The sequence below is a fragment of the Nymphaea colorata genome, chromosome 7 (assembly GCF_008831285.2).
Source record: "Nymphaea colorata isolate Beijing-Zhang1983 chromosome 7, ASM883128v2, whole genome shotgun sequence".
NCBI lineage: Eukaryota > Viridiplantae > Streptophyta > Magnoliopsida > Nymphaeales > Nymphaeaceae > Nymphaea > Nymphaea colorata.
This window is the reverse complement of record NC_045144.1, coordinates 24,324,815-24,345,789: the sequence shown is the minus strand read 5'-3', so window position 1 is coordinate 24,345,789 and position 20,975 is coordinate 24,324,815. Positions and strand designations below refer to the sequence as shown.

At 37.2% G+C, this 20,975-nt stretch overlaps 1 protein-coding gene across 1 annotated transcript; it reads left to right on the top strand.

Annotated features, from left to right (window-relative positions):
• Positions 1–13,702: 13,702 nt before the first annotated feature.
• Positions 13,703–14,483, top strand: LOC116257243 (L-type lectin-domain containing receptor kinase SIT2-like). Its single transcript, XM_031633849.1, has 2 exons — positions 13,703–14,121; positions 14,396–14,483. Exons 1-2 carry the CDS (start codon positions 13,703–13,705, stop codon positions 14,481–14,483), a joined length of 507 nt encoding a protein of 168 aa, XP_031489709.1.
• The last annotated feature ends 6,492 nt before the right edge of the window (positions 14,484–20,975 follow it).

Below are 20,975 nucleotides of genomic sequence, written 5' to 3'. Positions count from 1 at the left end.
TTTTCATTTACAGGGAAACTCACAAGAACTTGCCCAAAACTATACCTCCGCTAAGGAAATGAAGACTACATAAAAAAGGTAGGAAACTTCAATGGTGTACACTAGCAAATCCATTTCAACGTGAATGCAATTTCCCAAGGAATAAATGCAGATGAAAAATCTAGAGCCAAACATTCTGCCAGCCTCGAATGACTTCCTATTAATGTGTTGTATCATGAAAAGCCTTCATTCAAGCCTTATAAATATTGGTATTCTTGTATCACTTTGAACCTCTTCAAGTATGACAATTGTGTCTTTCCTCCCAATCTTGGGCAAAATCATAGTTCAACTTCTTTACAACCCAAAAGGCTTTATGCTCCAAATCGACCAGCAATTGACATGCCCTTCCAAAGACAAGGCAGTAGGGAGACATACCAATTGGGGCCTTCATTCAGTCTTATAAGCCCATAATACATCATCCAACTACTCATACCAGTCTTTCCTATCTGGATGGACTGTTTTCTCCAGGATGAACTTAATCTCCCTGTTGGACATCCCTATCCACTAGTCTGCAAATGATACGGAGTGGTGAACTTATGATGCGTAGAGTACTTCTTCAGAAGGGAAGTCACCACACATTAATATTGCAGTTCTTACCACCATCATTGATCATTTCTCGTGGTACACCAAACTAACTAGAAATAATATGATTAATAAAATTTAAGACCACTTTATGATCATTTGTTTTTCCCACCATGGCATCAACCCACTTGGAAAGATAGTGAACCACAACAAGAATATGTGCTTTTCCAGAAAACGTTTGGAATGGTCCCATAAAATTTATGTAGACATACTTGGCATTGAGTCCCTGTGAAATGCTCCTTATCTACCGGGACATCAAACAATAGTTATAAAACTCATAAGAATGCATGTGAAGAGATGGCCAATAAAAACCACATTACTGCGCTCCCTTTCCCATGTACATAGTGCCCTCTACAAGCCTGGAATGACCAAATGAAAGGTTGGATTTGAACTCCTCCTTTGCCACACACCTCTGAATCACTTTATTTGCACCATATCTGTAAAGTTGTGGGTTATGCCAACAACAGAACATAACCTGAGACATAAAGTTCTCTGTCTCATGTTTATCCTCTGTTCAGCCATTTAACTAGCCACCATATAATTAACAATGTGTGAAAAAATAAGGCAACTGTGACTGTTTGACCTTTATGACCTGCTCATCAGGAAACTACTCTTGAATCGGCAACTGATCACCTGCCAACTCCACAATGAGCCTTGGAAGTTGGTCTGCAACTAAGCTCTCACTACCCCTTTTATCTCAGATTTCAGAATCCAATGAATGAGCTTGGACTTCATGTCTTTCCTCCCTAAAAGAATACCTCAATGTTGCATGGACAGAGTACATGATAACTTTAAAACCTATATATCGTATTAGGTGCATCTTCCTCTTTTTCTTTGTAAATTGTAGTCTGAGATTGTTCATGACGGGTTCTGTGAAAGACATGAACAATCTCAGACTAAGGGGTACTGAGTGGACTAAATGAGATTGTTCATGCCGTGTTCTGTGAAAGCTGTAAGTCTGTAACTTGCAATGCCGTGATTGTTCATAACGTGTTCTGTGAAAACTGTAAGTCTGTAACTTGCAATGCCGTGTTCTGAGATTTCCTGCTCCCTGTTCATGCCATCTCAAATTTCACCTGCGCTTTTTGTTAGGCTTCATTTCCCTGTGCTTCAGACATGTTTCCTTGTCTGTCTCTTCCTGCCTTTGTCGAGTTTTCATGCGAAAGAGAGGGATGGCTTTGTTGCGTGAGTTTATTTTTTGCTAGAATGACATCAATGGTTGACTTGAAATGAATAAAAGGACTTGCTTTGCAATAGAATGAAAAAGAAATATTCAAGTAAAAGATTTATTTTGTTGTATCATATGAGTGGAAATCAAAATATTGGCATGGATTATTGAATTTCTTGAAAATTTCCATATCAGATTTAAATACCTTATTTTCGAATGTTTTAAATAATTTATTTCAAAAATTAATTCCCCGATTTTTCAATTTTGTTATCTATCAACCAAACATTACTAATCTTTGTTATCTAGGTTACATGCACTTGGAAGGAACGCACCTATAATTACTGTGAAGAAATGAAAATGACTAAAAATATATCCTTGATATGTAGCTCTAAATAACAACTTTTGTTCTACAAGCAACATGTTGCCACAAAAGGAAAATAGAGAACTTTTCATGGATTTTCTCTCTTTACTGTGAAGAAATGAAAATGATTAAGAAATGTACCCTTGATACGTAGCTCTAACTAACAACTTTTATTCTTCAACCAACATGTTACCACAAAAATAAAATAGAGAAATTTTCATGGATTTATTCTCATTATAAAGATGCTGCATTGGAGGAAAAATAAGCTTTCCAAAAGTTGTTGATAAATTATATGATTTCAGAAAATTAAACATTATGATAAGAAGGAAGAGTGATTTTAAAACCATTTTTTTGTCTCAACTAGAATAAATTCAATGTTGTAATTATTTAATGTAATGAAAATTTTAGTGGACATAGAAAATTAAAAAGTCAAAAAAATATATTTGAAAAAGATTTTGATTAAAATAGTAGCAACTAAATATAAAATTAATAAGCCTTGTGCACGCATATCATGTACTTGTTCTTTTCTATGAACATTTGTGATCTTTAATTTGTTACTTATTTTTTGAAAAAGCATAAATTTAAATGAAAGAAAAAAAAATAGTAAACACTAAAGTAGACGATGTTTTACCCAGGTCCCGAAGTAGCCATGAATACTAGTGGCAAGCGAAAGGGGAGAGGTCCTTTGGCCTATTCATAGTATCTTTAATTTAAAACAATATTTCTTAATTTTGAGGTTTATTCATAGTGTCAAGTTCAGTTCTTTCTATTGATTTTGTGTCTTGTAATTAGTGTAGGTATTTTTGCCATTTAATTTTTGCCAAGGTGGATTGTACTAAAAAGACCAAAAAGACCCCCCATTCTCCTTGCTTCTGTGGTCTTGGCTGCATCAGATCTGTGTGGGCCGGGGTGTGGTACACCCTCCAACTTGATTGTCAGGATATCACTTCTCACAGTCCTGGAATGTAAAACCCCTGGAAATCAAACAAGCAACATGTCTTCTATGCATCTACCCGTGCAACTAATTATACTATGCCCCTTGACGCATATAGGATGAGTAACTTACTGCTCAATTTAACAAAGAAAAATTTCCAACTAAGGATATGCTAGGTGATAGCTAGGCTACCTACTTTTATACCCAAAAAAAAGTTTCAGTTGACCAAATTATTTTTCACGCATCAGGCACTAAAAGAAACACAGCCGATGAGAAAAGGCAGCCATGCCATTTAACCAGTATCAAGCTTCACGCCTAGATAACTATATCTGCACAACACTCTCCTTCCTTAGAATTCACTACAAAAAACAAGCCTATACCGGTGAAAGTAATGCCGGTACTGGCACTACGGCTGGTCATGTTGCGGTTCCCTATAGCGGTGAATGTGCATCACCGGTAGAGTTTTCGATAGTGGTGCTGTATTTCATCGTTACAGCTAACTCTACCGGTGCAAAAGTCACCGGTTTAAGATCTTAGGGGTTTTACATTCCAGGACTGTGAGAAGTACACAACAATTTCCTAAACAACAATTTTGAACCTTCATCACCAATAACTAACTTTCTTTTCTCCAAATTGATGATTTTGTAGCAAATTTACTAATTCAGTCTGTAAAAAAAAAGAAGTGAAGGCTGCACTAAAATTTTGCATTAAGAAGATATGTAGGGACAACCTAAAATTTAGTAGATTACATATTTAGTAGCTGAAATTTAAAACATAACCCAACGTAGAGTTAGCTGATTACAATCTTAAATGCTCAAGATGACGGCTCTGTGGCCAGTAGAATGGTGTTCAATGGATAGGGTGGTAGATGATGCCTCTGATTACAATTTCTCTTGAAATATGTTCAACCCTTTAAAGACATTAGTAATGCTCAAGATGAAGGCTCTATCTATGGCCAATAGAATGGTGGTAGAAGTTCAGTAGATACGGTACTTGTGATCCTTCTTGGGTTTGAGAAACAGAGCAAGAAACCTGCAACAAATGAGAGAAAGCAAACCCTTAAGCACCAATAGGTAGGAATTTGATCAATGTATGACAACAAAATTACTTTCAGAAACTGAAGTTACTAACACATGATATCTATCTTAAGTGTTCTATGGAAAAAGAGAGTGATGCCAATATTCCTATAGACACTCCTCTAGATGCCTCTGTGATTCACTGCCAAGTGCCATAAAAATATAAAGAAATTAAGCTTCAGCATATGAGGTAGCTTTCTGCAAATCCAGAAACAAGAAAAAGTTTATCAATTATAGTAATCGATTCTTTTATCAATAGTTGAACTAGGTTGAGTTCTATGGTCACTCAGTTCAAGCCTTCAAGGTATGAAAGCTACAAGATACAAAAAGCTCAACAATGATGTTAAAGCTAGGAAATGATACACTCTGTTAGGGCTACTACAAACAAAGTGGTGTCAAGTATTTTCTATGTTTCCTTCAGAAATACAGTTTTCATGGAAATCTTGCCGAACATCAACATATTCTTCTCAAGTGAACCAGATTCAGACATCACCTTTGGGTCACTTGTAAGTTCTCCTTATCAAATGTTCCTTAGTCTCTCAAACCTTTTAGTTTCTGCACTAGCAAAGGCCAAGGAGAAAGTAAATGTACCTAAACTCATGTTCTTCCACTTTCCAATGACTCAGCATCAAGGAGTATTGTGGACAATTTATCAATCATAAAGCAGCATATGAAATCAATTAGCATGATATGAAAGTTTCACTCCGTTTTATTTGCATATGAACGGGTTTCTTTATAGCTGGTTACAATTTTCCTTTTGGGTTGTCTTAACCATTTCCCGTGTGCTACAGTGTTTCACTGGCTAATTGTTGTCCTATCTTGAGGTCTTTGAAGAGTATGTTGTTTAAATTTAGATAGGTAATTTTGATGTTATCCTTGTTGGTTCTCACTTTGTAGAACTGTGGTTTTCTTTTTTTCAATCATGTTACTAAGACTACCCACTAGTGCAGATCAATATCTACTTCCTTGTCCATCTCTTGTTTCAGATGCTTATGTTGCAGGATTGGTAGTCCTTGCATCTGGTTTTGCAAATAACAATGCTTTAAGCTACAATCACTCCTATGATCCTATGGTTGAATACTTGTTGGTTAGCAGCCCTTTTATCCTTAAGGTGTCGATTGAGTGTGAGGAGTTACGCGAAACAGCAAAATTTCAAATTGGGTTTTGAGAAAAATTTTAAGATAAATGGATCCTCTGATTGGGGTGCGGTCCAACCGTTCCTACTACTTTTAGCAAAGGTAATTGGACCAAAGACTAAATATATCTTGGATCATGTACATGTCATTTGACGCAATCCTATATGCTCGTTCATAGAGGATTGAAATTGAAATTGGAGGTTCATTTTGAACTTGGTTTTGAACAATGAATTTCTAAATTTGTTTTAGGTAAATTGGAATGAAATGTGGACAAATTGTTTGAAAAATTAACTTAGTTTGGTAAACTATTTGAAAATTCAACTTGTTTGTTTGGAAACTTGGGTAAATTCTTTGAATAAAATTGAAAATTTTAACAATGTACAAATTGGTGACCATTGTTTTAATAAAAAAAATGTGTCATTGGATGGCAAAGATATTGAAACTTGACTTTTATTTCAAATCCTTCAGCACCAATCTTTTATGCTGCAAAAGGAAACCACCTTATCTGCAAGTTGATATATAGTAGGGGCAACACCCAAGATACTAGTAGCAGGCCATGTACCTTAAGGTGATAAGGAGTTTGGTGGGAGCTTCGACTTTCTACGGAGCAGTCATAAACTGCTTACCCAAAACTATAACTGATTTTTATATGTTCTCTCTGCCCTGGTCTCTTATTATCTCATCTGGTGTGGTAGCTAAGCCTTCCAAAAAAAGGAGACAAACAAAAATAACCTATAAAAATGGGAGAAGCACATGGAAGATGTGGGGGATGGTGATATATGGAATATAGGTACTTGTACCAAACCAATCACCAGGAGCAGAGCTAGAAGAAAATTATGAGTAAGGGTACTAGTTAAAATTTTAAGTTTTTAAATGACACCAATATATAAACTATTACTAAGTATAAATATGAAAATGCTATTTTTTGTTGGTTTGTGTAGGCAATTGCCTACACAGCCAGCCTCGGCCCCTATAACTTATTCTAAACTTGTGCATACACAAAAAATATCAATTATTAGTAAAATGCCAAAAGTTTACAACTCTCTCACGTTGAATTATTCAGCTTGTCCAATTTCTAGGAAACATCTACACAGGAGGTCAATCCCCAAACTTTATTAATCAAAAAATTGAGAATTATGTACTTGTACCGACAAAATAAGGACCCCAAATGCAATCCCACCCCATTACCCTGCGTTCAAGCCAGTTTGCAGTTGTGGACCTTTCTTCTTCCTTCAATAATTACAGAAGTTCCACGCATCTTCAAGAGTCTTTGTATGTGATTCCTTCCCTTCATGTTTCATGTATAATCGGTTATTGTTATCTTCATTAAAATATTGTGGATAGATAATCTTGAACATGTATAAATATGTCTGGGGGTGAATTTAAACTATCAAACAACGTTAAGAATGTCAATGGATCGGCATTAAGTTGGATATACTTTTAACCATATTTCCTTTTTCGGATATTCACATAGTCAGATTGTATTCAGATTCCAATATGTATAAATAAAGTCATATCTGAACCCAATCCAAAATCTGGTTTCACAATCTAAATCTGATCTGAATCTGAAATTTTGAAGTGAATCCAGCTGATTTTCAAAATGTAAGCACATTGGATATGAAATACTTTTTTAAAACTAAATCCGATCTGAGTCCATATATGAATCCAGAGTGGGTATTTATATATATCTGAATTTGAATCTGAATCCGATTGGATATCACTTCTTAAATATGAATTTGATCTGGTTACTTAATCTGGTATTAAAATTTTGTTTATATCTGATTTTTCAGAATGGTTCAGTCAGGTATCTGATCCAAATTGGATATATTAACATCCCTAAACAACATTTTAGATCAATCTCACTCAAGATCCAAGCTACAAATGATCGAGCCTGAATAAATGGATGTGGGCACGTTGGATATAAGTCTCATTCGAATCTTGCTCTTCTTTTACTGCCCACAATATTTCCTGGATGCACAGTGATGGATACGTGAAATGTGATAATTGAAATGATATAATAAAACTGTACTATTCTAAAGGACATTAAAATTTTAAAGGGTTTATTATTTTAACTTCTCACTATACGTACGATCATTATGTTAAATAGTATTCCAGAACCCAGAAAAATCTCTTGAACCAAGTATAATAGTTGTTCAACATATGAAAAATTTAAATATCTAACGAAATCTTATTATAATAAAAAAATAAAACAAAAGCCTTTTCTTTGCTAATATTTTGTAACAGGTAGATCTAACTGTTTTAAATGAAAAAGTAGCTGATATATTTGGTTCACAGATAATGAGAAAAGAAGAGCTGCAATTAAATGCGACCACATGAAACAAGAATTAATGGCACATTGCTTTCACATTTCCCGTCCGTGTAAGAATGAGCAAACTCGACCCTTGCTGTGATGACCATAATTAATGTAATGAGCAAAATCAACCCTTTGTGTTCGATTTGCATTGACAGATCTTTATTTTTTTCAAGGAGCTCTGAGAATTTCTCTATTCTATTTTTGAATTAATAAAGATAACGTATTCAGGAAGACTAACAAAGGTTGTTATCTCTTTTCAATTTTTCATATTGCTTTCCAATTCATATAACTAAGACAGTATAAATAATAATGCTAGGCAAATTGTTATGTAGAATAAATATGCTGGGATAATCATTTTTAAATAAAGTTGTCAAGTTTTTTGTGGAAACGTTCAAGAAGGTCAATAAAAGGCAGAGCATATTATATGTTAAGGGGGAAACCGGCACCCTTAGCAAGCAAGTCGCCCTTAACAAAAGGTGTGTCTCTTGGCAACAAGATTTAAAACTATGTTATTGTTTTTTAGATACCCTTTTTAGATATCTTCACATAACATTATTGGGAAAACAACTCTAAGCCTGTAGGGGTTTATATAAATTGTGCTGTTATGAAATGCCCTCAGTTAATAAAAAAACTTTTTGTAGAGACAAGAAAGAAAGAAAGAAACTTTGGGATTCGATAAACCTTAGATCGAATGATTGTGAGAGTGTGTAAGTGCAGATCATTATAACCAATATACCCTTTTGAACAGTTTTCGTTTTTTGTCTCGCTCATGTAGTTATCTCATATTAATTATTTTATACCTCTGTCATTAGCTCACACCCGTACTGTTATCTCATACCCAAACCTATTATCTTATATCTATTATCTCATGGCTCTATCATTATCTCATACTAATTGTCTTATACTCCTGTTACTATTTCATCTCACTCCTTATCTTATAATGAGCATGAAGTAATGATAAGGAAGTAATGATAAGAGTATAATATAATAAAAAAATAATGCATAACGCTATGCACTTACTATGTATTGATGATAGAGTGCACCCCTGACGTAAACTTTTCTGTACATGAGGTCACAGCATAGAGTGTAGATGAGGTCGCAGCATAGAGAACTCATTCTCCTCCAATTCCAATGACCAGTTACGAATAAATTCCAGCCTTTCTTCCCCATCCATACTTAAGAAAGCGCCGATTGACACCTAACCGTGGAAACGAATATGTTGTGTTTTTTATGATTTTCAGCCCTCTTCTATGTCATGGCCCTTCCCTATTCAAGGTTCCTTCTCATATTCCTCCCTCACATTCTTGCTCATATCTGCAGATCAAGTGCAACTTCTCTCAACAGCACCTTTCTCTTCAATGGCTTCAAATCCTCAGACCTGAACCTATCCAACTCTGCAACTGTTACAAGAACGGGGCTCTTCCCTGACCAACGTGTTAGACATAAGGTTGCCCATCCTATTCATCCATTATTCTTGCCAATCTTGCAATGTAAATCAAATTGCTTGGATCAAGTCAAATATGAAAAAATGTGATTGACACTGGAAATAAGAAAGCAACAAATGCTCCAACGTCCGAAGATATCAAAATCTGTTCCAAAGGGAAAGAAATTCAATTTTGTAATCAAGATCTAAAAATATTGGATCTTGACAGACCAGCTTGAAATTGCTATTTAGATTTCTTTCCTCTTCTAAAATTTATGTCATTGTGAAGAGAGAATCTATTTTCCATAATTGTAAAGAGAACTATCGTGTATGTAGTCGATTTTGACCATACCACGTAACTGTTTCGTGCTCTCTCTCTCTCTCTCTCTCTCTCTCTGTCTTGTATCTATACTTTTACATAGTATCAGAGCCAAGTTTGCTTTAGCAATCTACCATGATGACCATCAGTCCTCAATGGAATGCTATTGCAGCCTCATATCTATCAAGCTAGACGAAAACAACTATCTCCTCTGGAAATCATAACTCCAAAGTGCCATGTCTAGCCAAGATTTATTAAGGTATGTTGATGGCTCTTCCACTCCTCCACTTGAAATAAATCCGGAGTACATTAAATGGAATCAATCTGACCAGCTTGCGTTAAGTGGGATATTGTCAATCATTACTGAATCTATACTCACTCAAATTGTATCCTATGATGCGGCTCCTGAAGCCTTGGTGACCTTGGCTAAGGCTTATGCATCTCATTCAATTATTGTATTATTCAGTTAAAGAGGGATTTGCAAAATGCCAAAAAGAATGACAAAAGTATGTTAAAATATTTCAACCACATGAGGTTTTTGGTTGATTCTCATAGAGCTGTGAATAAGATAGTATCTGGTTCAGATCTGGTCTTGCATACTCTCAATGGCTTGTCAAACGAGTATGAGAGTTTTGTTACAACAGTCACCATGTCCAAAATCCCACCCACCTTTTCCAAGTTACATGATCTCTTGCTCAATCAAGAGCGTCGACTTCAATTACTTGCTTCTAAAAGCCCTGCACAAGTTGAATCTTCAACAACTGCCTTTTTTACTCAACGAGGAGGCTACGGTGGTCGTGGAAACTATGGTGGCTGTGGGGCAAATAGTGGCCATAGTGGTCGTGGTGGCCATAGCCACAGAAGGAATTCTTGACCCTGCTGGACAAGGCTCTCAAGGGTAAAAGAATTCTGAAACTCAGTAGGTTATATGTCAATTTTGTGGGCATAGAAATGATACTGCGTGGACGCGCTATGGCATACCTAAGGCCTTTATGGCCATGGGTCTAAATGGAGGCCGCGACAATGCTTGATACACTGATAGTGGTGCGACCCACCATGTGACTCATAGTGATGACTCCATGAAAGACAAAGTCGATTACCGAGGTGGATAAGGACTTCTTGTAGGCAATGGTGCTAAGGCTCCAATCTCTCATATCGGTAACATGTTTCTCAACTCAATTTCTCATTCCTTTCAGTTAAAGAATGTAGTGCATGTGCCAATGATCAGCCAAAATGTTATATCAATCTCTCATTTTACAAAAGACAACAATTGCTCGGTGGAATTTGATGTTGATGGATTTGTTGTTAGAGATTTGCAGACAGGGTAGCACTTCACAAGGGGAAAACTAAGGATGGTCTATACATATGGACTGATGAAGCCAATGAAGGATCTAACGTACTCTTATTGCCCAGCATTCTAGAAGTCTTCCAATCAATCTTAGGCACCAACGACTGGGTCATTCTCACTTGAAGACATTGAATTTACTTAAGAAAAATAATTACGTGCCTATGGGTGATAGTAAACTTGATTTCTATTCTAGTTGTGTTTTGGCTAAGATGCACAAGTTGCCATTTGACTTTAGTTTAAGTACTAGCATTCATCCTCTTTATTTACTTTATGCCAACCTTTGGGGGCCTGCCCCAACATGCTCTAGAGAATGCTACAAATATTATCTATTGATTGTGGATGGTTTTTCACACTTTAGTTGGATTTTTTCCCTTGTTAGAAAATTAGACACGCTGCCATGCTTTCAAAATTTTAAGATGCTTCTGGAAAAACAATTGGGACATGGGATAAAAATTTTCCATAACAATTCTAGTGACCAGTTTCTAAGCAATAATTTCTCAAATTTTCTCAGCTCAAATGGGATAAAGAGATGGCTTTCTTGCCCCCACATGCCTCAACAAAATAGCATTGTGGAGAGAAAACGTTGCCATGTTGTTGTGACAGACTTAAGTATGATGGTTCATGCATCTCTTCCTCAACATTTTTGGGTTGATTCTTTTAGAACAACAGTTCACGTCAACAACCGATTGCCTAGTCCATAACTCAGAAATAAATCTCCATTTGAAACTGTTTCCAAAGTTACTCTTCAATATGATTATTATCGTGTTTTTGGATATACATGCTATTCCTTTCTTGTACCATATAGAGAGTCCAGACTCTCTCCAAAATATAAAGCATGTGTTTTTCTTGGCTATGGGACATGTCATAAGGGATACATATGTTTGGATCCTATTATTAACATGGTCTTTATTAGCAGACATGTTGTTTTTCAACGAGACAAATTTCTTATTTCATGGATACGGTTCTCCAACCACTGAAAAGGATGTTGAAAAATAGATTTCCAATCATCTAGACACGCCTTCGGTTGAGACTAAAAAAGAACACAACTCCAAGAAAGCTGGATTTGGTCCCAATGCATCCAAATATATATTCTTACCCGGTCCAAATTCATGGGAAGAAGATCAGACTCAAAACAATCATTTGATCAATTGAATTGATGAAATATCATACTTATAATCATGGGATTCAAGATGCTATTGATCAATCTTCTCCAAATCTCACCATTGACGTCTCAAGTAGGACTCACCCCATGATCACAAGGTCCAAGATGGAACTCGGTGACCCAAGCTTTACATGACTGCTACATCTCTAGAAGAAAGAGAATTAGAAAGCCTTGAGGAGGCTTTAAAAGACCCATGATGGATCAAAGCCAAGCAAAGTAAAATGGACGCTTTTTTCAAAAACCAAACTTGGAACCTTGTCGCACCACCTAAGGGAGTTAATCTAGACGGATGTAAGTGGGTTTTTAAAACCAAGAGATGTTTAGATGGGACAATTGCTTGCTGCAAGGGTAGACTTATGGCCAAACGTTATAGCTAGCGAGAAGGAATTGATTATTTGGACTTGTATAGTCCAGTGATAAAACTTACCACTATACGGGTCGTCCTCTCTATTGTTGTGTCCAAAGGTTGGACTATCCATCAATTGGATGTTAACAATGCATTTCTTCATGAGATTCTAAAGGAGAAAGTTTTTATGACTCAACCACTAGCATTTGAGAATACAGCTAAGCCTCACTAAGTGTGTCACCTTAAAAAGGCACTTTATGGCTTAAAGCAAGTGCCCCGAGCTTGGTTTGAAATACTCAAATGATATCTTCTTGAAAATGGGTTCAGGGAGTCATTAGTTGATACTTCTCTTTTTGTTAGAAAAACCCAAGATAAAATCATCTTTCTTCTTTTATATGTAGATGAAATAATTTTTATAGGAAATAATCATCTAAAAATTCAAAGGATTATACATAGTTTTGGACAAGCCTTCTCTATAAAAGATATTGGAAAATTGCATTTTTTCTTAGGCATTGAAGTGTCACATCAAAACGACAGAATTTTTCTCTCGTCGGAAAATGTATCAGATATATTTTAAGGCAAGCAAACATGGAGAATGCAAAATCTTGTGTCTTGCCTGCTGTTCCAAATGTTCGTCTATCTAAACTTGATGCTAAAAAATTGAAAAATGAAACTTAGTACCGACAAATCATGGGAGCACTTCAGTATGTCACTTTAACACACCCAGATATTACTTTTGTAGTGAACAAAGTTTGCCAGTACATGCACCAACCTACTTCAACTCACTGGACTCATGTCAAAAGAATTTTATGATATCTTAAAGGTACCATGCAGCATGGCTTTGAAATATCAAAATCTAATTCTTTCATTTTATTTGCTTATTCTGACGTAGATTGGGCTGGGTGCCCGGACGACCGAAGATCCACTAGTGCTATTTTACAGAAAATTGGACATAATATCATATCTTGGAGACCTACCGAACAATAGACAGTGGCAAAATCTAGCACAGAGGCATAATACAAGGCCATTGTAGGAGCTCTTTCAAAAGTGATATGGCTAAATAACTTGATGAACGATCAGGGAATTCAGACTGAGAAAAAACCAATTTTGTGGTGCAACAACATTGGAGCAACATATTTGGTGGCAAGTCCAGTTTTCCATGCATGAACGAAACACATAGAAATTGACTACCATTTTGTCAGAAAAAAGGTGGCAGACAATACAATTGAGATTAAATATGTTCAATCAAAAAAGCAATTAGCTGATATTTGTACTAAGGGGTTACTAGGACCATGGTTTCATTATCTCAAGAAAATGCTAAACGTCCTTAAAGCGGAGCTGTTTTGTGGACGTAGGTCGATTTTGGCCGAACCACGTAGCTTTTTGTGTGTGCTCTTTCTCTTTCTCTCTCTCTCTCTCTCTCTCTCTCTCTCTCTCTCTCTCTCTCTCTCTCTCTCTCTTGTCTCTATACTTTTACACAACGGTCACCTTGCCATGAATCCAGGCATCAAATGCCACGCTTTCTACCCTGCCATTCTACAATTCAAAAAGGCCTCTGGTGCTAAGAAAACCCAATCGTTCGGTACCCGTTTCATGTTCAAAATTGTATCCCAGTTCCTAGAGTCAGGTGGCCATGGATTCACCCGGGCCACCAACTTCTCGCAGGCCACAAGGGGCCACTACCTCGGCCTTTTCAACCAGGGGAACAGTAGAAACCCAGCCAATCATGTATTTGTTGTCGAATTCAACACCGTTCAACAGGTAAATTTGAATGATACAAATGGAAACCATATGTGCAACGAAGTGAATGGTGCAAACTCCAGTTTCTTGAAGTATGCCACTTACTATGCAGAGTTTGGCAAGAAAGTTCTTGACAGCCAAACCACCATTCAGGCATGGATAGAGTATGATGGGTAGGGAAAGCAGCTGAGTGTCACCATAGCTCCATTGTCCCTAACCATTCCCTCATATCATATTCCATTGATCTATCCCCTATTCTGCTTGAACACATGTATGTTGGATTCTCTACTGGCATTCAAAAGCTAGAAGGCAAGCACTATATCTTGGCATGGAGCTTCGTGATGGATGGAAAAGCACCAGAATTGGACCTCTCACGCCTTCCTTCTATTCCTCAAGATTGTACTCCACTACGGAAGTCTTTTAAGTTGTTCCTTTTCATTTCTGCAGAATTAGTGGCCCTGTTATTCTCATCATCATGGTTGGCATATCTTATTTGACCAAGAGGAAGAGGAAGCTCATGTTTGAGAAGATATAAGGATGGGAGATGGACTACCCACATAGGCTCCCCTACAGGAAAATCTACAGGGCAGCTAAAGGTTTCAAGGAAGAGTTGGGGAAAGGAGGCTTTGGCAGTGTCTACAAAGGTCTGCTGCCCAGAAGCTGAATCGAGGTTGCAGTGAAGAGAGTCTCACATGGTTCAAAGCAAGGGATGAGGGAATTTGTGGCAGAAGTGTCAAGCTTGGGGAGGACAAGGCATAGAAACCTGATCCAATTGCATGGTTGTGTAGACGAGGCGAAGATCTACTCCTGGTTTATGAGTTCATGCCGAATGGGAGTCTAGACTGTCATCTTTTTGAGACAGAAGGGAGCAGGTTGAGTTGGGTACAAGGTTCAAGATTTGAAAGGTAATTGCTTTTGGCTTGCTGTATCTTCATGAAGAGTGAGAGCAAGTCGTCATGCATAGAGATGTTAAAGCAAGTAACGTTTTGTTGGATGGTGATCTAGATGGCAAGTTGGGTGATTTTGGGCGTGCCAAACTGTATGACCATGGTACCAATCCCAAGTCTACCCATGTCGTTGGTAGTCTAGGTTACATGCGTCGAGCTCCCTCGCACCAGCAAATCAAAGATGAGCTCCGATGTTACTCTTATGGTTCCTTGCTCCTGGAGGTGGCCTGTGAAGGAGGCTGATTGAGCCCGAAGACCTTCTGAGGAGATGATTCTGGTGGAGTTGGTCCACTCTCTGTGGAAAGGTGGACGAATACTGGATGCCATGGATAAAAGGCTCGGAACAAGCTATGTGGTGGAGGAAGTAGAGCAGTGGCATAGCAACATGGTGGCAGGTGTGGGCAACTATGTTAATGTTTTGATATATTTGATTGTTATATATGTAAGTTCCCCAAAGAAATTATAGGTATTGAATGAGTGCCCCCACCAGAAAAAAATATTTTGGCCCCACTAGTGAAGCAGACCTTGTGCTAAAGCTTGGCCCACTCTGTTCACAGACTGCACCTGAATCAAGGCCAAACATGCGGCAATTGACTCAGTCTCTTATTGGGTATGTGCCGCTACAAGATCCAGAACACCGAAATCTAGGTATTCATGATCAAGGCATGAACCAACTACTTCTGCAGTATCCATCTCCAGATCACGCATTGTCAACTTCGGCAAGCTCAGTCTCATACGAAAAGGCATTGTTAACCTCAGGAAACTCAGGCCCATACAGGAAGGTGTCATCTGCTCTGGCAAGGGTAACACTGGCTTGTGACATATGAAGACAATTCTCAACACGTCATTTCCGAGGCATCGGTCATAAAGTCATATAAGATCAGTGAATTGCCAAAGTAGCATAATAGCATATTTTGCTCAACTTTCATGGCTTTTACGTTGACAAGACCTCTGACGTTATTTTCTGGAGTTGGATCCTGCGGGCCACCTACCTCAAGCAAAATGTTTGCATTATTTAGTACCAGCACTATCATATCAATACCACATAGCTGAGTTGATTTTTTTCCTGCACTTTTCTTCAGGGTGGTGTTTGAGTTCAACATTTTGAACCAGTCCACCGTCTTAATTTGTGAATTAAATTTGAGGTCGATTTTCTCATTTTTGTATTGTTCTATATTTACTTTGGTCATGCGTTCTACTTGTATGTTTCAAATAATACCTATGAAATTATATTCTTATGAATATAAATTGGTTCCTCATTGACCATTACCTTTGTAAAAGTATAGAGATATGAGAGAGATAGAGAGAGAGAGAGCACACTAGCAGTTACGTGGTTCGGTCAAGATCGACCTACCTCCACGACAATGTTCCTTTCCTTTACCATTCGGGAAGGAATGAAATCTCTCGTTACCACAAATAAAGCTAAATAGGAATTTTCAAGCTGGTCTGTCAAGATCTGATATTTTGGATCTTGATTAAAAATTGAATTTCTTTCCTTTTGAAACAGTTTTTGGCATCTTCGAACGTTGGAGCATTTGTTGCTTTCGTCTTTTGAGCGTCAATCACATTTCTTCCATATTTGACTTGATCCAAGCAATTTGATTTACATTGCAAGATTGGCAAGGATGATGATGAATAGGATCGGCAACATTATCTCTAACATGCCTCTTTCATCCAATCTACATTTCAAGGATGTTTAGCATTTACTTGAGATAATGAAATCTTGGTATTGGTAAAAGCTTAGTAAAAATATCAACTAATTGGTTTTCTGACTGAACACATTTAATCTCAATTGTATTGTCTACCACCTTCTCTCTGACAAAATGATAGTCAATTTCTATGTGTTTTGTTCGTGCATGGAAAACTGGATTTGTGCCAAATATGTTGCTCCAATGTTGTCGCACCACAGAATTGGTTTCTCAGTTTGAAATCCCAGACCTTTCAACAAGTTATTTAGCCATATCACTTCTAAAAGGTCTCCTGCAATGCCTTATACTCTGCCTCTGTGCTAAATTTTGCTACTATTTGTTGTTTGGTCGATCTCCAAGATATGATATTGTGTCCAATTTTTGTAACATAGCCACTATTGGGTCTTTGGTGTCCAGCACCCAGCCCAATCTGCGTTAGAGTAAGCAGATAAAACAAAAGAATGAGATTTTGATATCTCAAACCATGTTGTATGGTACCTTTAAGGTATCGTAAAATTCTTTTGACATGAGTCGAGTGAGTTGAAGTGGGCTGGTGCATGAACTAACAAGCTTTTATTCACTGCAAAGGTAATATCGGGCATGTTAAAGTGACATACTGAAGAGCTCCTACGATTTTCCGGTACTGAGTTTCATTTTCCAATCTTTCGCATCGAGTTTGGATAGAGGAACATTTGGAACAACAGGTGTGACACAAGATTTTGCATTCTCTATGTTTGCTCACCTTAAAATATCTCGATATATTTTCCCTATGAGAGAAAAATTGTCCTTTTGATGTGACACTTTGTAAGAATATTTTCATGATTTTATGGAAAAGGCTTGTCCAAAACTACGTATAATCCTTCGAATTTTGTAAGGATTATTTCCTATAATAATTATATCATCTACATATATAAGCAGAAAGATGATTTTATCTTGGGTTTTTCTAACAAAAAGTGAAGTGTCAACTGATGACTCCCTAAACCCAATTTCAAAAAGATATGCTTTGAGTCTTTCAAACCGAGCACGGGTGCTTGCTTTAAGCCATAAAGTGCCTTTTTGAGGTGACTACCAGTATTCTTAAATACTGGTGGTTGAGTCATGAGAACATCCTTTTTTAGAATCCCATGAAGAAATGCATTGTTAACATCCAATTGATGGATAATCCAACCTTTGGACACAACAATAGAGAGGACGACCCATATAGTGGTAGGTTTTATCACTGGACTGTATATAATCAATTCATTCCCTATGGTATAACCTTTGGCCACACGTCTAGCCTTGTAGTGAGCAATGGTCCAATCTGAACATCTTTTGATTTTAAAGACTCACTTACATCCAACTACATTAACTCCCTTAGGTATGCAACAAGGACCCAAGTTTGATTTTTGTAAATGGCATCCATTTCACTTTGCATTGCTTTGATCCATGTGGGTCTTTTAAAGCCTCCTCAAGACTTGCTGGTTCTCGTTCTTTCAAAGATGTAGCAGCCATGTAAACCTTGGGTCGCCTAGTTCCATCATGGGACCTTCTGATCGTGGGTGAGTCCTACTTGAGACATCAATGGTGAGATTTGGAGGAGATTGATCAATAGCATTTTCTTGAATCCCATAAGTATGACTTTTATCAATTGAATTTGTCAACTGGTTGTTTTGAGTCTGATCTTCTTCCCATAAATTTGGACTGGGTAAGACTATATATTTGGATCCATTTGGACCAGATCAGCTTTCTTCGAGTTGTCTTCTTTTTGAGTTTGAGCTGAAGGCATGTCTAGATGATTGGAAATCCATTTTCCAAACATCCATTTCAGTGGTTGGAAAACCACATCTATGAAATAAAAAATGGTCCCATTGAAACAACATGTCTGCCAATAAAGGCCATGTTAGTAATAGGAACCAAACATATGTATCCCTTATGACACTCCCATAGCCAAGAAAGGCACAAGCTTTGGATTTTGGAGAGAGTTTGGACCTCTTATGGCACAAGATAGGGATAGCATGTACATCCAAAAACTTGAAAATAATCATATTGAGGGGTAGCCTTGAAAACAATTTCAAATAAGATTATTTTCGAGTTCTGAACTAGGCAATCGATTGATAATGTGAACTGCTGTTCTAAAAGAGTCAACCTAAAAATGTTGAGGAAGAGATGCATGAACCATCATGCTTAAGTCGGTCTCAACAACATGAAGATGTTTTCTCTCCACAACCCCATTTTGTTAAGGCGTGTGGCGCAAGAAAGCGATCTTTTTATTCCATTTGAGCTGAAAAAATTTGCGAAATCATTGCTTAGAAACTCGCCACCAGAATTGCTATGAAAATTTTTATTCATGTCCCAATTGTTTTTCCACAAGCATCTTAAAATTTGAAAGCATGGCAGCATGTCAGATTTTCTAAAAGGGGAAAATCCAACTAAAACGTGAAAAGTCATCCACAATCAATAGATAACATTTGTAGCCTTCTCTAGAGCATGTTGGGGTAGGTCCCCAAAGATCAGCATGAAGTAAATGAAGTGGATGAATGCTAGTACTTAAATTAAAAGCAAATGGCTGTCAGTGCATTTTAGTCAAGACACAACTAGAATAGAAATCAAGTTTACTATCATTCAAAGGCACATAATTATTTTTCTTAGTAAATTCAATGATTCCAAGTGAGAATGACCTAGTTGTTGGTGCCAAAGATTGACGCTTCTATAATGTTGCACAAAAAGCGCACGCTTGGATCCTTTGCTGGCTTCATTAGTCCATACGTATAGACCATCCTTAGTTTTTCCTTGAAAAGAGCTGCCCCTGTCCGCAAATCTCTAACAACAATCCATTAGCATTAAATTCCACCAAGCAATTGTTGTCTTTCGTAAAATGAGAGATAGATATAAGATTTTTTGTGATTGTTGGCACATGCATTGCATTCATAAACTGAAAGGAACGAGAGATTGAGTTGAGAAATATGTTACCGATACGAGAAATTGGAGCCTTAGCACCATTGCCTACAAGAACTCCTTCTCCACCTTGGTAATCGACTTTGTCTTCCATGGGGTCATCACTATGAGCCACATGGTGGGTCGCACCACTATCAGGGTGCCAAGCATTGTCGCAACCTCCATTTAGAGCCATGGCCATAAAGGCCTTAGGTATGTCATAGCACGTTTGCATAGTATGATTTCTACCCCCACAAAATTGACATATAACCTGCTGATTTTCAGAATTCTTTTGCCCTTGAGAGTTTGTCCAGCAGGGTAAGAATTCCTTCCACGGCTACTAGTTAAATACTTGAGATGGCTTAATGTTCCCGTCTTTCGTTTGTCCTCTGTTTTCTTTCTGTCAGTTTTTAGATCTTCCTTCCTTCCTATATATGTTAGTTTCGTTTTTTCAATATCTGTTTTTTGCCATTTTCTTTTGTATCATATGTTTCTTTTGGTACATCTGTTTCTTTTTTTTTTTGGTTCATCTGTCTCTTTCGATACATCTGTTTGTTTTTTTGGCACATTTGTGGTATGCAACCTGTTGTTTCAGCACTGGAAAAGATTGTCCTTGATATTGCTCGCCTCTTGGCATAGTTCAAGTGCAAGTCTTCTATCTGTAGCTGCCTTAGCTTGCATGTTGTGCACATTCACACACATAGATGAATGCTTTGAACTCACGTTTCAACTGCAGATTATCACTTCCTCCAGCTGGTTCTTGGGATCCAATTTCCATAAGTAGTAACTAATAATATGCATTTGCATGCACACAATGGGTATGTTGGGCAGATTGATATATCCATATGACATACTCCAAGAGCTAGACGTGCTCTGCATTTCATGTTCTTCACACTATTGCATATTTTTCCTTCTCACACTTATTTTGTAGTTAACATGGATGTATTGACAACATATATCACCTGATCATTTATTTGTAATTTTGAAACATTTTCCTGTTTGAAAGGATCTACATGTGCTTTCCTGGCCTACATGTTATGCCCAAGGACTACCAAAGAGTGAAGATTACTGGTCCTGATGGTAAACACTATTTCCAAATTATGTTGGACGGAAACTGTTCCTGAACTCCAATTCTGTATAGTGCTTACTGTCCTGATCAAGCAAGCTGTCTTGTGGCAATATGTATGTTTACTCAAATTCTTGTGTTGTCTTTTTCTCTATTGTGTTTCTTTTGCTACATTATTTCATTATTGTAGAACTTTTACATTATGTAAGTTATCCATTTTTTAGGACAGTTATCATATGAGAATTCTCATATATTAGATTTATTGGTTAAATTTTCTATGAGATCAAGGCATACGGAAAGATGAAACTTCTTATGTTATATCTGCACCTAAGTTTTTCTATTTTATTTTTTCATTACATAGGTGTAAAAGAATGCTGATAACGTGTCTGAATTTCTTTTTAATCTTTTGCCTA

Excerpts from the sequence above, each read along its gene's own strand:
- LOC116257243 (XM_031633849.1), top strand. The coding sequence starts at position 13,703 with ATGAATCCAGGCATCAAATGCCACGCTTTCTACCCTGCCATTCTACAA. Across the intron at positions 14,122-14,395 it reads GCATGGATAGAGTATGATGG|AATTAGTGGCCCTGTTATTC; the intron begins GTAGGGAAAGCA and ends TCATTTCTGCAG.